At 54.7% G+C, this 15,102-nt stretch overlaps 1 protein-coding gene across 1 annotated transcript in view; it reads left to right on the top strand.

Moving 5' to 3' along the window:
• LOC110579637 (fer-1-like protein 4) overlaps positions 1-15,102 on the top strand; it is a 30,112-nt gene that overhangs the window by 650 nt on the left and 14,360 nt on the right. Inside the window, 28 exon segments of the mRNA XM_044919039.1 lie at positions 102-190; positions 288-387; positions 1,481-1,572; positions 1,765-1,810; positions 2,064-2,236; positions 2,777-2,837; positions 2,957-3,088; positions 3,343-3,405; positions 3,486-3,570; positions 3,806-3,975; positions 4,095-4,277; positions 4,347-4,533; positions 5,163-5,180; positions 5,183-5,399; positions 5,401-5,518; positions 5,819-5,927; positions 6,119-6,311; positions 6,369-6,489; positions 6,928-7,032; positions 11,411-11,494; positions 11,569-11,685; positions 12,037-12,189; positions 12,997-13,147; positions 13,281-13,408; positions 13,834-13,968; positions 14,094-14,267; positions 14,718-14,834; positions 14,937-15,098. Coding sequence (XP_044774974.1) covers positions 102-190; positions 288-387; positions 1,481-1,572; positions 1,765-1,810; positions 2,064-2,236; positions 2,777-2,837; positions 2,957-3,088; positions 3,343-3,405; positions 3,486-3,570; positions 3,806-3,975; positions 4,095-4,277; positions 4,347-4,533; positions 5,163-5,180; positions 5,183-5,399; positions 5,401-5,518; positions 5,819-5,927; positions 6,119-6,311; positions 6,369-6,489; positions 6,928-7,032; positions 11,411-11,494; positions 11,569-11,685; positions 12,037-12,189; positions 12,997-13,147; positions 13,281-13,408; positions 13,834-13,968; positions 14,094-14,267; positions 14,718-14,834; positions 14,937-15,098 — 3,483 coding nt within the window.

Here is a 15,102-nt window from a genome sequence, read left to right as displayed (position 1 = left end):
AGTTTGGAGGGTTGGATCCTGTTTCAGGGTTAGGATAGGCTCTGGACTGGCGTTCAGGGTCAGCCCAGTGTTGTGTATCACAAGATTCCTCCTATCCCCAGCTGTTCCATTGGCCACACTATGGGGCTCCACTGGTTGGGGAGTGCCTGTCTGTGCAGGTGGTTAACTGCAGCCATGTGTTCAGCCCCAGGTGAGTAGGCCTGGGGGAGCCAAGGATGCAGGTAGGGCTGGACGTGGCGTGGGGCCATCCCCCTGGGTCATTCTTCTGCTCCCTGCCACACCCGCAGGTCTCTCGGAACACTGGTGATCTCCCTGCAGCAGCTACAGAGTACTGGGCATTTGGTGCTACAGGAGGCCCTAGTGGATGAGAATCTGTGAGTGACCCCGGTGAGTCCCACCAGTCCTCAGCCTGCCATCCCCAAGCCTGAGAGTCCCTCTAGACAGAGAGTTCCATTTTTCAGAGGGGAAAACTGAGATCCAGACAGGAGTGGTAACAAGGCCACCCAGCCAGGACTCCTTTCACTGTGGCCCCTACACGGGCTAGCCCCTACATGGGCTAAGGGCCAGGCTCAGCTCTGAGGACCAGGGGTGTGGCAATGGCGGAAGAGAAGTTCTGTTCTGCTCCCTGGCCTGGGACCAGACTAAGTTCTTTTGGGAGGGAAAGATGAACCTGGCTGGATTTTCCTGGTGTTTCATGGAGGGTCATATAACCTGGTAGGAATGGAACTGGGTTCCAATCTCAGATACACCATTTCCCAGCTGAGAACTTGGACAAGTTATTTAGCTTCACTAAGCTGTTTCCTCATTTACATTATGTGGAGTCATAGGAAATGTTGAACTTTTCAGTCTGTTGTTTGTTGAGCTCTGATTGTAAGCTGTGCCAGGCAACGAGGATTGAGTGGTGAGCACAGCCAGATAAGGATTTGCCCTCTTAGAATTCTATATCTAAAGAGAGAGGCAAACATTAAACAAATATTCACACGAATAAATGCAAAATTGTCACTGATGGGTGTTACAAAAGAGCTGGTAGGGGGTCGGGAAAGTGTATAACAGAGGGATGTAACCTATTTGGGGGTCAGCTAGGGTTCCCTGAGGAAGCAGTGGTTGAACTTTGAACGGAAGGATGATAAGAGTTAACTAACTCCCAGTGCTCTGAGAGAGCATAACTGGGGTGCAGGGCAGGAGCAGACCTCATATGAGACAGGACTGGAAAGGTTGGCAGGGGCCAGACCATGCAGAACAGTGAAGCCCACAGTCATGAATTTCCAAGAGCAACAAGAGAATTCTGTAGTCGTGTTTGGCCCCTTCAAGAGGTAACTAGCACATGCTAAGTTCTTAATAAGTTGTCAATATTATTAATGACCAGAGAGGAACCACAAACTAATCACAGATGCAGGCCAGGGAAAGGCATTGTCTTTGGACTTCTTTTAGCCCCAGGCAGTTTGAGGGGCGCTGGGGCACACTGTGTGTTTGGTTTCAGATACAGGTGGAGCTTGACCTGAAGTATCAGCCCCCAGAGGGTGCAACTGGAGCCTGGGCAGAGGAGGATTTTGGAGCATCCATCCGGGACAGGTACCCTCCCCAACCTCCTGTGATCTAAGCAAGACCAGATTGTCCCAGCCCAGGCAGGTCATGGAAGGGAGAAGTGGGACCTAATTCCTCTCTGGATCTGCTGGATGTGGTGACCCTCGGACCTGTGCTGCCCAGGCTGCAGCTCTGTGGTCACACACAGCCCCTCACTCCTTTCATTTATCCTCCTTCCAGCTCAGAACTGATCATCCCCAATGTGGGCTTCTAGGAGCTGGAATAAGTATGTGGGGATGATCTCGGATCACCAAGTCAGTCTTGGGATTAGGAGTCAGTGGCACAGGGTCAGTCCCAGGGTCTGTGATCAGTATTTAATCAATTCTAGGGTGAGAAGTCAGTCCTAGAATCAGGAGTCAATTCTGGAATTAGGGGTCCCAGGTTAGGGGTCAGTCTAATGGTCAGAAATCAGTCCTAGGGTCAGGGAAGTCAAGGGGTGCCCAGAGATGTGTGACAGGTTCCAGACATGTCCCTTGAAGGCCTTTCCTATCAGGCCCGGGGAGGCCTGGCTGGAGAGGCGGGCAGTGGCATTGGGCCACAGGCTAGCTCGAGGCCTAGCTCAGCAGGATGATGAAGACAATGAGCTGGAGCTGGAGCTGGAGGATGAGCCTGATGTGGAGCTTTCTGGTGTTGTGTTCAGCCACCTCAAGAGGTAACTTGTACCCACTGCACACCTGCTCCCACACCCACCAGTGTGTCAACCTCACACGCTTATTATACATGTAGGCCCGTGCTCATCCACACTCAGAATCACATGATCCCAAGGTGTGGGTGAGGAGTGGATATCCTGGGGCCAAGGGTCACTTACTCCTAGACATACCCCCTGCCCCATTCACGCACACAGTTACACTGGCACACCTGGGGCTTCTGGAGCCCACTTAGGGGATGAAAACTTGATGAGGGTAAGGAATTTTGTCTCTTTTGTTCACTGCAGCGTCCCAGGGCCTAGAATAGGGTTGGCACATAGTAGGTGTTCAACAAATCTCTGTTGAATGAATGAATGGTCTCAGGGCTCCAGGAATGAGTCAAATTCTGGGTATATGGTTGAGATGGATGCCAGACAGACTGAAAGGACTCAGAATCCAGAAGTTCAGAGGGAGAGGAGGTCTTATCGGTAGTGCTGAGCAAGAGTGTGTAGGAGGTCTGGGAGAGGAAGTGAAGTGAGAGCTGACCTTGTCCTTCCCGCAGGCAGCCGAGCTCCGGCCCTGGCCAGAGGGGATCCTTTCCAGGTGTCCAGAGCTCGGGACTTCCAGGCACCGTTCTCCCTCTGGGCCCGAACCCTTGGGGAATACCACCCACTCTCCACACACTTGGGTCTCCCCCCTACTTTGGCAGGGATGGCTTCCTTTTCTCTTGCTCCTGCCCCCTTCAGGTGGGGGTCACAGTGCTCGAGGCCCAGAAGCTGGTAGGAGTCAACATTAACCCCTATGTGGCAGTGCGTGTTGGGGAGCAGCGCCGAGTGACCGCCACGCAGCGCGGGACTAACTGCCCCTTCTACAACGAGGTGCGTGCGACTAAGGAAGAGTGGGGCCTGAGAGAACCGGTGGGACCCAGGATTTACCCTGTCTGCGGAGGGGGCGTGGCCTAGGTGGAACTGAGCAAGTGCCTGAGGTTAAGAGGGGCTTCGTGAGGGAAAGGGTGCCAAGGGGCGCCAGGACGGGGAGGGGGGCGTTCTCTTTGCAAGAGGCAGGGGCCAGCTGGCGTAAACCCTTCACATATACTTTCTCTCACCTCTCTTGTTACCCCACGTCAACCTAGTACTTCTTGTTCGAATTTCATGAGACCCGGCTTCACCTCCAAGACTTGCCGCTGGAGATCACGGTGAAGCGGGTAGGAATAAGAGGTATCCGCCAGAGAAAGGCGGATGCCGAAGTTCCAGAACTAACCCCACCTTCCCCCAGGCTTTCCATTCGCAGACCCTCCCCTTCATGGCCTCCCAGATAGGCACCTTCAGGATGGACTTGGGCATTATCTTCGACGAGCCAGGTACCGAACCCTCCCCTCCTTTAGACTCATCTGCACCGACAGGGGAAATTGACCCTCTGGGCCCTGATCCCTAGATACTAACTTCGGAGACAGAAACCTCTTCCTCAGGCTGACCTCCAGGCACTCCCGCTCCTCCTTACCGAGTCGGACATGAACCCGGGTCAGCGCAGCCCCACGATTGCCCCGTGCAGCCCGCGGGTCTCCCCTGACCCGTGGCTCGCCCCTCCGCCCCCAGATGACCACTTCTACCAGAAATGGGCTCCGCTGCACGATCCCCAGGACACCCGTGCCGGGACCAAAGGCTTCGTCAAGGTCACTTTGTCCGTGAGGGCGCGCGGGGACCTGCCCCCTCCTCTGTCAGCCCCGGGCCCCGGGCACAGTTCGGACATCGAGAAGTGAGCTGGGGTGAGGGCGCGTGGGGAGGGGGAGGGGGGAAAGGAGGACTGGGCGTGGCCTCCGGGAGGCAGAGAGGGGGAGGGGCCGAGACGGCGGCACCCCCCGGCCTCAGCGTCCTGCCCGGGTAGAACCTGCTCCTGCCGCGCCGGGTGCCGGCCCAGAGGCCGTGGGCGCGGCTGCGCGTGCGCGTGGACCGCGCAGAGGGGCTGCGGGCGCTGCGCCCGGGGCTGCTGCGGAGTCCGGCCCACGCCCTGCAGGACCAGCGCGTCCTCATGGACCCCTACGTGCGCGTGTCTTTCCTGGGGCAGCAGGTAAGTCCCTCCCGTCGGGCGCTGGTCCCGCGCTGACCCCTCTCCGCCGGCCTTCGCCGCGGCCCTCAGGACGAGACGTCCGTGCGCGGCGAGGCGGCGGCGCCCCAGTGGAACGAGCAGCTGAGTTTCGTGGAGCTCTTCCCGCCGCCGACGCGCGGACTCCGTCTGCAGCTGAGGGACGACGCGCCCCTGGTCGATGCGGCCGTCGCCACGCGCGTGCTGGACCTGAGGCAGATCTCACACCCGGCCCGCGCGGGTGAGCGCATTTAGCCAGCGCCTGCTGCCTCCGCCTGGGCCGGCCTGCCCTGGGTCCCGCGCCCGACGGCAAACGCCACCCCGGAGACCCCGCTCCGCTTAGAGTTCGGGCCACCCCCGGTAACCTGTGCTCCAAGCCGGCCCCTCCCTTCGGAGCCTCACCTGTTGCCCCCAGACTACAAACCCCGCTCTCGGGTTGCCACTGGTGACAAAAGCCTTAGTACAGCTGCCTCTCCAGTCACCACGCCAGCTGTGCTCTCCCTACAGAAGTACACGTACAGGAGCAATCCCAGTCACATAAATCATCGGTTTACCCAGACCCTCAAGGGATCACCCGCGGCTCCGGCCCAATCGTGACTCCACCCCCACGGCGCTGGCTCCGGCCCCAGAGCCACAGCTCCTTTGTCCCTAGCGTCTTTGGGAGCTGGACTGGTTTAGAAGTGGCTCTCGGGTCTTGGTCCGTAGCTGTCGGTCCGCAGCTGTTCGCAGACTTCCCTCTCGGAGCCGCCAAGGCCCAATCCGACTCCCCGCCCCCTTGGATTTGCAGGAGATAAGGGTGTGCTGCATAGACTGACCTGGTACCCATCTGCCCCATGCTCCCCTCCAAAACGCTGTTCTTGTCCCCCACAGCGGGGTTTAACCCCACCTTCGCCCGGCATGGGTGCCTCTCTGTGGATCTCCCCCCAGCGGGGGGCTCCGGGATGGTCTTCAAAGTCTCAATGAAGGCCTTGGCCAAGGCATTTGGTTCTGTGGCCTCCTGCTGGTGGCCGTGTCCATGGAAGTGTCGGAAGGGAGAGCTGAACCTGAGCCTCCCCAGGCCCCACAGGGACCCAGATTGTCCCGGCTCATGAAAAAGAAGAAAGCCATGTGGGGGCCAGACCCCAGCAGGGATCCCACAGCACCTGGATGCCAGCTCCAGTGGAGATGGTCCTGAGATTCCTAGTGCCATGGAGGTGGAGGTGGAGGAGTTGCTGCCTCTGCCAGAGGTCTGGGCTGGGGTTTAGCAAAGCCAGAGGGTCACTCTCAGCTCTGGGGTGTGTAACTGGCCCCCAGGCATTTAACGCAGGAAGTGGAGTCTGAATTTTGGGGTCTGGATAAAGTGTGTGTATACATGTGCTCTTATGAATATACATATGTGGGGAGGGGGCTGACCAGTCAGCGGATACTTGTAGTGACCTATCTAGGCCTTGGTTGCCATATCTTTCAGTGGGCATTGTGGCCAAGCAAAGTCCGGGGCGCAACCTGGGTAGGTGGGGGCTGATTGCAGACTGACCCTCCTTCCTCAGAATGCCCTGGCGCCCTTGCAAGATTTCCTGCTCTTCCGTGTGCTTTTCGAGGCCACCATGATTGACCCTGCCTTGGCCTCCCAGCCCATCAGCTTCGAGATCTCCATTGGCGTGTGGCCTAGCTGGACCCCTGAGGGTCACGGGTTTGAGGATGGTGACTCTTGTTCCGGACTTAGGCCCCTGGAAGGGACAGTTGGCCCTCAGTAAGGGGTGGGTTCTGAATTTTTTTGAGGCAGAGGAGGTGTGAAGGAGGGGTCAACCCCTCAGCCTGGTGCCCTCTGACTCTTGCTGCTCTGGCAGGCCGCGCAGGCCGCGGGGAGGAGCAACTGGGCCGAGGGTCCAGGGCCGGGGAGGGAGCGGAGGGCGTGCAAGCACAGCCTCTGCTGGAGCCGGACGTGGGAGTCGGGCCAGTGGAGGAGGAGGAGCTAGGGACCCCTGCCCACCGGCCTGAGCCGGTGAGTGTTCCTGGTGGCTGGAAGGAGGGCGTTGGGAGGTCCCTAGCGGCCCACGACTGCCCCTCGCCCCCTCTGCTCTCCTCTGCCCCGCGCAGGCCCTACTTGTGCGTGCCCCTGCGTCACCGCAAGCCGTGCGTGCGCGTGTGGAGCCGCTGGGAGGATCACACGGGGCGCCCGCAGAGCACTAACTGCGTGCGGAAAGCGGCCGAGAGGCTGGTGAGGGCGAGGCGGGCGCCCACAGGGAGAGGCCAGCACGTAGGGGTGTCGGGAAGACGGCGGCCTTTGAAGGGAGCTCCGGGGCGAGGCTGATAGGTAGAGCACGGGGGAGCCAGCACCTCGCAGGTGCAAGGCTGGAGAGCCAAAGAGGACAGCTCTGGGCGAACTGAGGCCAGAAATTGTGGGAAGACAGGGCTTCAGGGCTGCTACACCCAGGAAGGGGCCGGGCGAAGGACGTGGGTAAAGCTACTGGGGGTCCAGCCCCCAGACGTGGAGCCAGCAGAGAGCTAGAAAATAGGAACCACGAACAGGGTGAGGCTAAAGAAGCAAAGGGCCCAGAGGTGCGGCCGTGAGTGGGCCGGGCTTGCGGCGGGGGGGGGGGGGGGTTCTAAAAGAGGGGGGACTCGTGACTCTGACCCTCGGCCCTGTTGCACGCAGGACCAGGGGCTGCAGGAGGTTGAGATTCTGCAGCGCAGGCCGGGGCCTGGCGCCTACGCACGGCTGAAACAGGCGCTGGAAGAGCTGGTAGCGGGGAGCAGGTGAGCTGGGGGCCTCCGCCTTCAGTGCGGCGGGTCACCGCGCCAAATACCAGGGTCAGGGAGGCTCACGGTGGCTGTTTGGAGCCAAGGGCGGCTGGAAGCTGCGTTTGCCCAGCACTTTTACAGAAGAATGAGAAGGAGATGATTATCTATATCAAGGGAACTTGATGGAAATTATTGGGGGTTAGGCCACTGCCCTCTAGTAGGCTCCCTTTCTCCCTCTCCTAGAGACCTAAGCTCCCTTACCTGCCCTCCCCTCAGAATCTCCCTTGCTTCTTTTCTCCACACTTGTTCCAGCTACTGACTTACCCTCCTTCTTCATGGAGAAAATAGGAGCCTCATCTTCCTCCATCCAGTCTACCGCCTTGCCAGCTCTGCATCCATCTGCTCACTCTCCCTCCTGCTACAGCAGAGGAAGCGTCCCTGCTCCCATAGCCATGGCTGTGATCTTGATTTCATCTCTCACCTACTGGAGGAATTAGCTCTGCAGTTGTCCACTTTCTCTCCTGCAGCATCAACTGGTCCCTAGTTACCAGGTCATTACTGTAACCACATGTACTTGTTCTAGTGACTTCCATCTTTGACCTTCACTGCCCTGAATTCTATAACCTGCTCCAGGTACTTGAGTGTTTTTCTGATCCTCTTCTCAAAAGATTTATTAATCCATTTATTCAATAAATATTTATGGCACTTACCATGCCAGACACTGTTTTAGGTACAGGAATAACAGTGAAAAAGCATTCTTGCCGACAAAAAATCCTGAAATTTATATTCTGGTGGGGGATAGGGTGGGAGTTGGATGCAAACAGATAAGAAACATGTGAACAGTAAGGAAGACATATAAGAATTATGATAAGGATAGTGTTAGGGAGAAAACAAAGCTAGGAAATATTAGAAGTGTTGCAATTTTAGAAAGGGTGGCGAGGAGAGGCCATTGTGAAGTTGACATGAAGAAACTGAAGGCGCAAGCTGTATCTGTAAGGGTGTTCCAGGCAGAAGGGATAGCATGAGCAAAGGCACTGTGGTGAAACATGCCGGGTATGTTTGAGGAGAAGGAAGGGAACAGTGTGACTGCAGCTGAGTGAGCAGAGTAGATGAGGCTGCAGGGTGTGTTTTGGGGGGGAAGGAAGATGATGGTGGGGAGAGGCATGTGGAAGCCTCATTGGCCATTATAATGACCTTGGCTTCTCTGAGTTAGATCAGGAGCCACTGACAGTTTTGAAAAGAGAAGGGATATGCTCTAACTTATCCTTAAAAAGGGTCGGTGGCAGAGGGATGATATGAGAGGAAGCAAAGAGATTACTAAAGAGGGCATTGTGATAATCCAGGTGACCAATAATGATGAATCTAGGGTGGTTGCAGTGGACGTAAAGTGACATGAATGGATTCAAGAGCAATTTGAACTTTGGAGGGGACACCTCAGGACTTGTGAATGGAAAGTACAGGGGATGAGGAAAATGTGCAGAGTCATGAATGACTCTCAAGATCTTGGCTTGCACAACTATATAGATGGTGCTATTTACTGAGTGATGGAAAACAAGAGGGAGAAAGTCTGATGGGAACAAAGGGAATATCAGAAGCTCATTTTGGGGTATGTTAACTTGGAGATGTTTATTAGACTTAGAAGCAGACATGTCTGCTAGGCAGCTAGCTGTATGAGTTGAGTTCTGGGGAGACTTTCAACACATAGATGGAACTGGATAAGATTACCTAGGGAGCAGAGAAAAAAGAAATCTGAGGACCTGGAGAGCTCCAGCATGCAGAGGTAGGGTGAAAGGAGGACTCAGTCAAGGGCCTGGTTGTAGGTGGGTTGTAGGTGGACACTTTTCTGCTCTCAGTGTCAGTGGACGCAGTTGACCCCACCCTCCTCTTGAAAGACTCTGCTGTTGGCTTCCATGCCCCTGGTTTTCCTTCTGCTTCCCTTGCCATTCCTTCTCTTTTGCTGGCTCCCTCTCTCTTCTTGTACTGTACATATTGCAAATGTTTGTGTGATTATGTCCCAGGGCTTCACTGTATCTTTTCTCTGTCTACATTCTCTACATCTCCCAAAGAGTAACCACCTTAATCCAATTTAATTCCTTGCTTGATTTTCTATACAGTGCGATTACACTGTTTCTATTTTCACTTTACTAAAATTATTTTATTACTGAAATTATTCTTTGGCAAGGAAATTTCAATGAAAGATTTGTCCATATCATATTTCACTATTTATAGCTTTGGCCAGTGTGGTTTTCTTTTGTGGCTATTATTTCTATCAGATCCAATTTCTGTGAATCCAGTCTTACGGATCTAAATCTTATCAAGAAGATTTGACTCAGGGCGCCTGGGTGGCTCAGTTGGTTAAGCGACTGCCTTTGGCTCAGGTCATGATCCTGGAGTCCCAGGATCGAGTCCCACATTGGGCTCCCTGCTCAGCGGGGGATCGGCTTCTCCCTCTGACCCTCTTCCCTCTCGTGCTCTCTGTCTCTCATTCTCTCTCTCTCAAATAAATAAATAAAATTTTTTTAAAAAAAGATAAGATTTGACTCAAGATTTATTTTGTTGATTATTTCTACCAATGGAAGTCTTGGGAGCAAAGAGCATTAGTAAGCTAAAAGTGTAAGCTCTGGGAGCAGTATTAGGTGAAAAATCCTTGGAGTTATTTATTTTATATATTTTTGAAAATTTCCATAATAAAAACTTAAGAAATCATCATGGGGGGCACCTGAGTGGCTCAGTTGGTTAAGCGGCTGCCTTCAGCTCAGGTCATGATCCCAGGGTCCTGGGATCGAGCCCCGCATCGGGCTCCCTGCTCGGCGGAGAGCCTGCTTCTCCCTCTCCCTCTGTCTGCCGCTCTGCCTACTTGTGCTCTCTATCTCTGTTAAATAAATAAATAAAAGTCTTCATAAAAAAAAAAAGAAATCATCATGGGTCATAAAGGGCCCAAAATATTATGTCTCAAAAATCATTTGGGGTGCCTGGGTGGCTCAGTCCATTAAGTGTCTGCCTTTGGCTCAGGTCATGATCCCGGCCGGGGTCCTGGGATCGAGCCCCATATTGGGTTCCCTGCTCCACAGGGAGTCAGTTTCTCCCTCTCCCTCTGCCCCTCCCCTCTACTTGTGCTCTCTCCCTCTCAAATAAATAAATAAAATCTTTAAAAAAATCATTTTACTTTACCCAGGAAATATTTTTTCAGCATCGATTAGGTGCCAGGGCCTGAGGGTACAGTGGTAATCAGAATGAAGTCCCTGCCCTAGGGACTTTCTATTACCTTTTATTTGGAGAGACAAATAAAGCAGACTATGAGGATAGAGAAAGTGGCCGGGGCTGTTTAGATGGGATGATCAGGAACGGTCTGTGAGGAGGTAACATTTGAGGAGAGGCCTGAATGGAGACAGGAAGTGAGCCATGCAAAGATCCAGGGGCTAAACATTCTAGCAGAGGGAGCAGCTAATACAAAGGCCTGGAGGTGGTGATGGGCTGGTGTATTCCTGGAGGAGCAGAACAGCCTGTGTGACCGTTGGGTTGTGCATGAGGGGAGAGTAGTATTTGATGAGGACAGGGAGGTCAAGGGAGCCTGATTATGTAGGGCCTTTTGAAGAATTCCGTTGTTTACTCTGAGATGAGAAACCTCTGGAGAGGAGTGAAATAGTCTGGAAAAGTGTTGACAAGATCACTCTGGATGCTGTATTGAGACTATTCGGGTGTGGCGGGCGGGGGGGAAGAGTGGACAGCAGACATGGGAAGAACAGCTAGGAGGCTGTTGCAGTAGTCCTAGGTGGGAAATGATGGTGGCTTGGACTCAGGCGGTGCTAGGAAAGGAGAAAAGTGGTCAGATGCTGAACATATTTTGAAGGTAGAGCCTAAATAATATGCCAGTGGATTAATGTGGAATGTGAGTGAAAGAAAGCAGTGAAGGGTTTCTCTGAAGTTTTGAAGTAAAACAGGGTTTTTGGGGGGTGGGGGTAATTGGAAATCGTGCACTTGGTTTGAGCTACCACTGGTCAATTTGGGGACTGTCAGGCACAGCCCATCTGAGCCTTTAGTGTGCGTTGGAATCCGCCAGGGAATAAGCATGCAGGTTCTAGCAGCAGGTCTGGGGTGGGGCTGGTGCTGTGTTTCTAACTAGGTGGTTGTAATGCTGTTGGTCCTGGGCCAGCATTGAGTAGCCAGGCAGTAGATAGTTACATACTAGTGCATTCTGGGGCTCCAAGGGGAGGCTGGCCTCTGAATTGGGGAGTGGTCCACATACAGAAGCCATGGTTGGCTTAGGAACGTGAGAGAGAGGGGCTGTGAGGAAGTCTGCGGGTGGGAGGCCTGCTCTGAGGGAGGTGGCCCCCAAGGGTCTGCGTTCCCTCCTTTGACTCCCACCTGCCATGCCTGCCCCTGCTCACTGCAAACAGTTCTGCCACAGTGCTGAGCGCAGGACAATGACCTGGCCCAACGCCCTGGATCACTGCCGAGGGAAACTGCTGGTGCATAGCCTGGTATGGTCTGGGGAAGGGGGACCTGGGGCACCTAGCTGGGGCCCTCCACTCATGTTTTCTTCATGCCCTTCCAGAACCTGTTGGCAAAGCAAGGACTGAGGCTTCTACGGGGTCTGAGACAGGGCAATGTGCAAGAGAAGGTGGCACTGGCCAAGAAGCTCTTGGCAAAACTGTGCTTCATGGCCCAGGAGGTAACACCGGGCCACCATTTCCCTACCCTGAATACCCTGGTGGTGATGGTTGCCCAACAGTGATTGATGCACAACAATTACTACTGAACTGTACACTTAAAAATGGTTGCAGTGGTAAATTTTATGCTACCCATATTTTATCACACACACACACACAAAGAAGTCAGGTTGGACTTTGAGGTTGCCTGTGGGGCATCCAGGGGAGAGATGTCTAGGAGGCAGATGGCCGCATGGATCTGGGGTTTAAGGGTCTGTGTCAGGGCTATGTTGGGTATTTTGTCCATCTGTCCAGTGGAAGCTGTGGGAGCAGGTGGTCTCAGCTCTCTCCATGACCCCGTTCTCTGCCCGCAGCCCCAGCCACCCCTCCCAGATGTGCTGGTCTGGATGCTCAGTGGGCGGCGCCTCGTGGCCTGGGCCCAGATCCCTGCCCAGGATGTGCTGTTCTCTGTGGTTGAGGAGGAACGGGGCCGGGACTGTGGGAAGATCCAGAGTCTACTGCTCACAGTGAGGGGGTGTGGGTTGCTGGAGACTGGAGTGGGGTGAGGCTCTGAGGGTGGAAGTGAGGGGCACAGGGTAGAGGCCTGTGGTTCCCAACAAGGGGTCCCCAAAGTCTTTTTTTAGTGAAAAAACTTTATTTAAATTTTTTTTCAATTAAAAGAACTTTTTTTAAAGTTAAAAAATGTTTTATTTTAATTTTTAAAAGTATACCTTTTCAGTTATCCCAAAAGCCAAAAGAGGTTGTACCTTTACCTAGGTCCACTTTGATGTGAGACAAACACCAAGTTTTGAGAGCTCTGGGCCTACACTGGCCGTTTGGCTGCCTGGGCTCTGACAGACGGGCAGGTAGTGAAGATGGGAGAGTGACTAGTCAGTTCCTTATAAGTACAGCTGGTTTGGGGCAAAATGTTTCTAATTGAGGTGTCCCTGGAATAGATGCCAGCAGGGGTCCCTAGTGCTGAGGAGCTGTGACGACTGTTGGGGTAGGGGACAGGGAATCTAAATGTGTTGGGACGGAGGGGACCGAGGTAAGTGTGGGGTGTGGGAGTGCACAGTTTGGGGGTGTGGGGTTTGGTATAGGAAGTAACGGTGTTGGGGCAGGAAGACTAGGGAATGGGAGTGTTCAGGGTAATGGGGTACTGGATGGAGGGCAGGAAGTGGGATGAAAGGGTAGGGTACAGGGAATACTCTTTGGATTTGGCATCAGGGAATGATCTATCGATACAGAGAGTATGGGCATGGCCTGGGGGAGCAGGGGCTGGTCTAGCTGGGGTAATAAGAGGCAGACGCTAACATGCCACCTCCCTGCAATAGGCACCTGGGGCAGCTCCTGGTGAGGTCTGTGCCAAGCTGGAGCTCTTTCTGTGGCTGGGGCTGGGTAAGCAAGCCAAGGCTGCACCTCAGAGCTCCCCCGGGGACCTGCTGCCCGAGCCCCCCGAGGGGCTGCCACACCACCTGTACCGGCATGGTGAGTATAGGGCCCAGCTCGATATTTGCCCGAGGTGTGAGGCTAGATGCCCAGCTGGGGGCAGGGGGGAGGGGTCTGGGGTCAGGGACTCCAGTGGTCCCCTGAGCAAACATCTTTGTCTTTTCCCCACCCTACTTCAGCTACTTCCAGCTCCGAGCTCACTTGTACCAGGCCCGAGGGGTGTTGGCAGCAGATGACAGTCGGCTTTCAGACCCCTTTGCTCGAGTCCTCATCTCTACCCAGTGCCAGACCACACAGGTGAGGGCTGAACTGGGATGTGGGTTGGGGGGGCTCCGGGAGACAATGTGGGGTAAAGGCTGAGCATTTCCTCAGGCCCTAAGTCTCTCTTCCTGCCCTGGATTTTCAGGACAGGATACTGGTTTGGACTGCCCTGATATAGGGGGTCATATAAAACGGGAGGGCCTTCAGGGTGAGGAATTGTTTTCTGGGGTTGACTGTAGGACTAGCCCCAAGGGCGGCAGATTACAGTTAGGGGGACCAGGCTGGGAGGGCAGGCTCTAACCCCAGTCTGAAGGGCACTCTCATCTTTATCACACTCTCCCTCCTTTTGTGATAAACAGCTGCTTAAAGTATTACGTCAGGGCAAGAATGTTCACCTGGGATGTATGTTGGGAGATTCTTTGGATGCCTGCCTTTGACTCCCTCTCTGCATGGCCCCCAAGGTCCTGGAGCAGACGCTGAGCCCCCTGTGGGATGAGCTCTTGGTATTTGATCAGTTGATCATAGACGGGAGGAGGGAGCATCTGCAGGAGGAGCCTCCATTAGTGCTCGTCAATGTCTTTGACCACAATAAGTTTGTGAGTGTGGCCTGGGCCCCACCTGCGTTTCCACCCCTGAGCGCCCCCACTCCTCATCTTGATGCCCCCCTCCCCTGGCTCCTGAGTGTCTTCTACTTTTGTCTTCACTGCCCTGCTCTCCACAGGGCCCCCCTGTGTTCCTGGGCAGGTCACTGGCTGCCCCAAGGGTAAAGCTGATGGAGGACCCTTACCAACGCCCTGAGCTGCAGTTCTTCCCCCTAAGGAAGGGGCCCAGGGCAGCCGGAGAGCTCATCGCCACCTTTGAACTCATTGAACTGGACTACAACGGCTGGCTCGAGGTCAGAGTACCCTGGCTTAGCCGGCACAGGCTGGGGACTCCTCTTGTTATTCTTTCAGGTGGTCCAGCTCCAGAGATTATGGAACATATCCTGGGGTTACCCCTCCAAGTACTTTGCCCCTAGAGAATGCAGGCTGCAAATCTGTCCTGGGGTCACCTCACTGGACCTCCTGACTTCAGGGAACATTAGAAGCAGACACACTGTAGGTTCACCTTGCCAGGTTTCCAGCCCTAGAGACCCGAGACTGCAGGTGGATCCTCGTGCCTCAGATGCCCACCCTCCCTTCCTGTACCTGGCTGTTTCCTGGATGCTCCCTTCCTGCCCATCCAGCCTTGCCCAGTTCCTCTGGATTAAGATTTCACTGGCAGCTCTCAATGTCCCCTCCCTGAGCCCAGATCTCCCTCCTTTGGCCTGCTTCCTCCTTGATCTCTGATCTCTTGCCCCCTGCAGCCCTCAGTGCTAAGTGATGTAGAGCCCCAGGACCTGACACCACTGGTTGAGCACCTGTCTGGACGCCTGTCCCTGCCACCTGATGTGCGTCCAGTGCTCAGGGAGTTCCGTGTTGAGGTATTGCTGGGCACACTCCCATTCCCCCCCACCCCGCCACACGCACATCTGGGTGCCCTCTGTCAGATGCAGGCTGCTGAATTTCTCACTTCCTGACCCCAGGTGCTGTTCTGGGGTCTGAGAGGCCTTGGCCATGTGCATCTGTTTGAGGTGGAGCAGCCCCAGGTTATGCTGGAGGTGGCTGGGCGATGTGTGGAGTCAGAGGTCCTGGCCAGTTACCATGAGAACCCCAATTTCACTGAACTCGTCAGGCATCTGACCGTGGTGA

The sequence above is a fragment of the Neomonachus schauinslandi genome, chromosome 10 (genome assembly GCF_002201575.2).
Source record: "Neomonachus schauinslandi chromosome 10, ASM220157v2, whole genome shotgun sequence".
Lineage (NCBI taxonomy): Eukaryota > Metazoa > Chordata > Mammalia > Carnivora > Phocidae > Neomonachus > Neomonachus schauinslandi.
The sequence above is the reverse complement of the archived record's forward strand: the minus strand, read 5'-3'. Positions and strand labels throughout refer to the sequence as shown.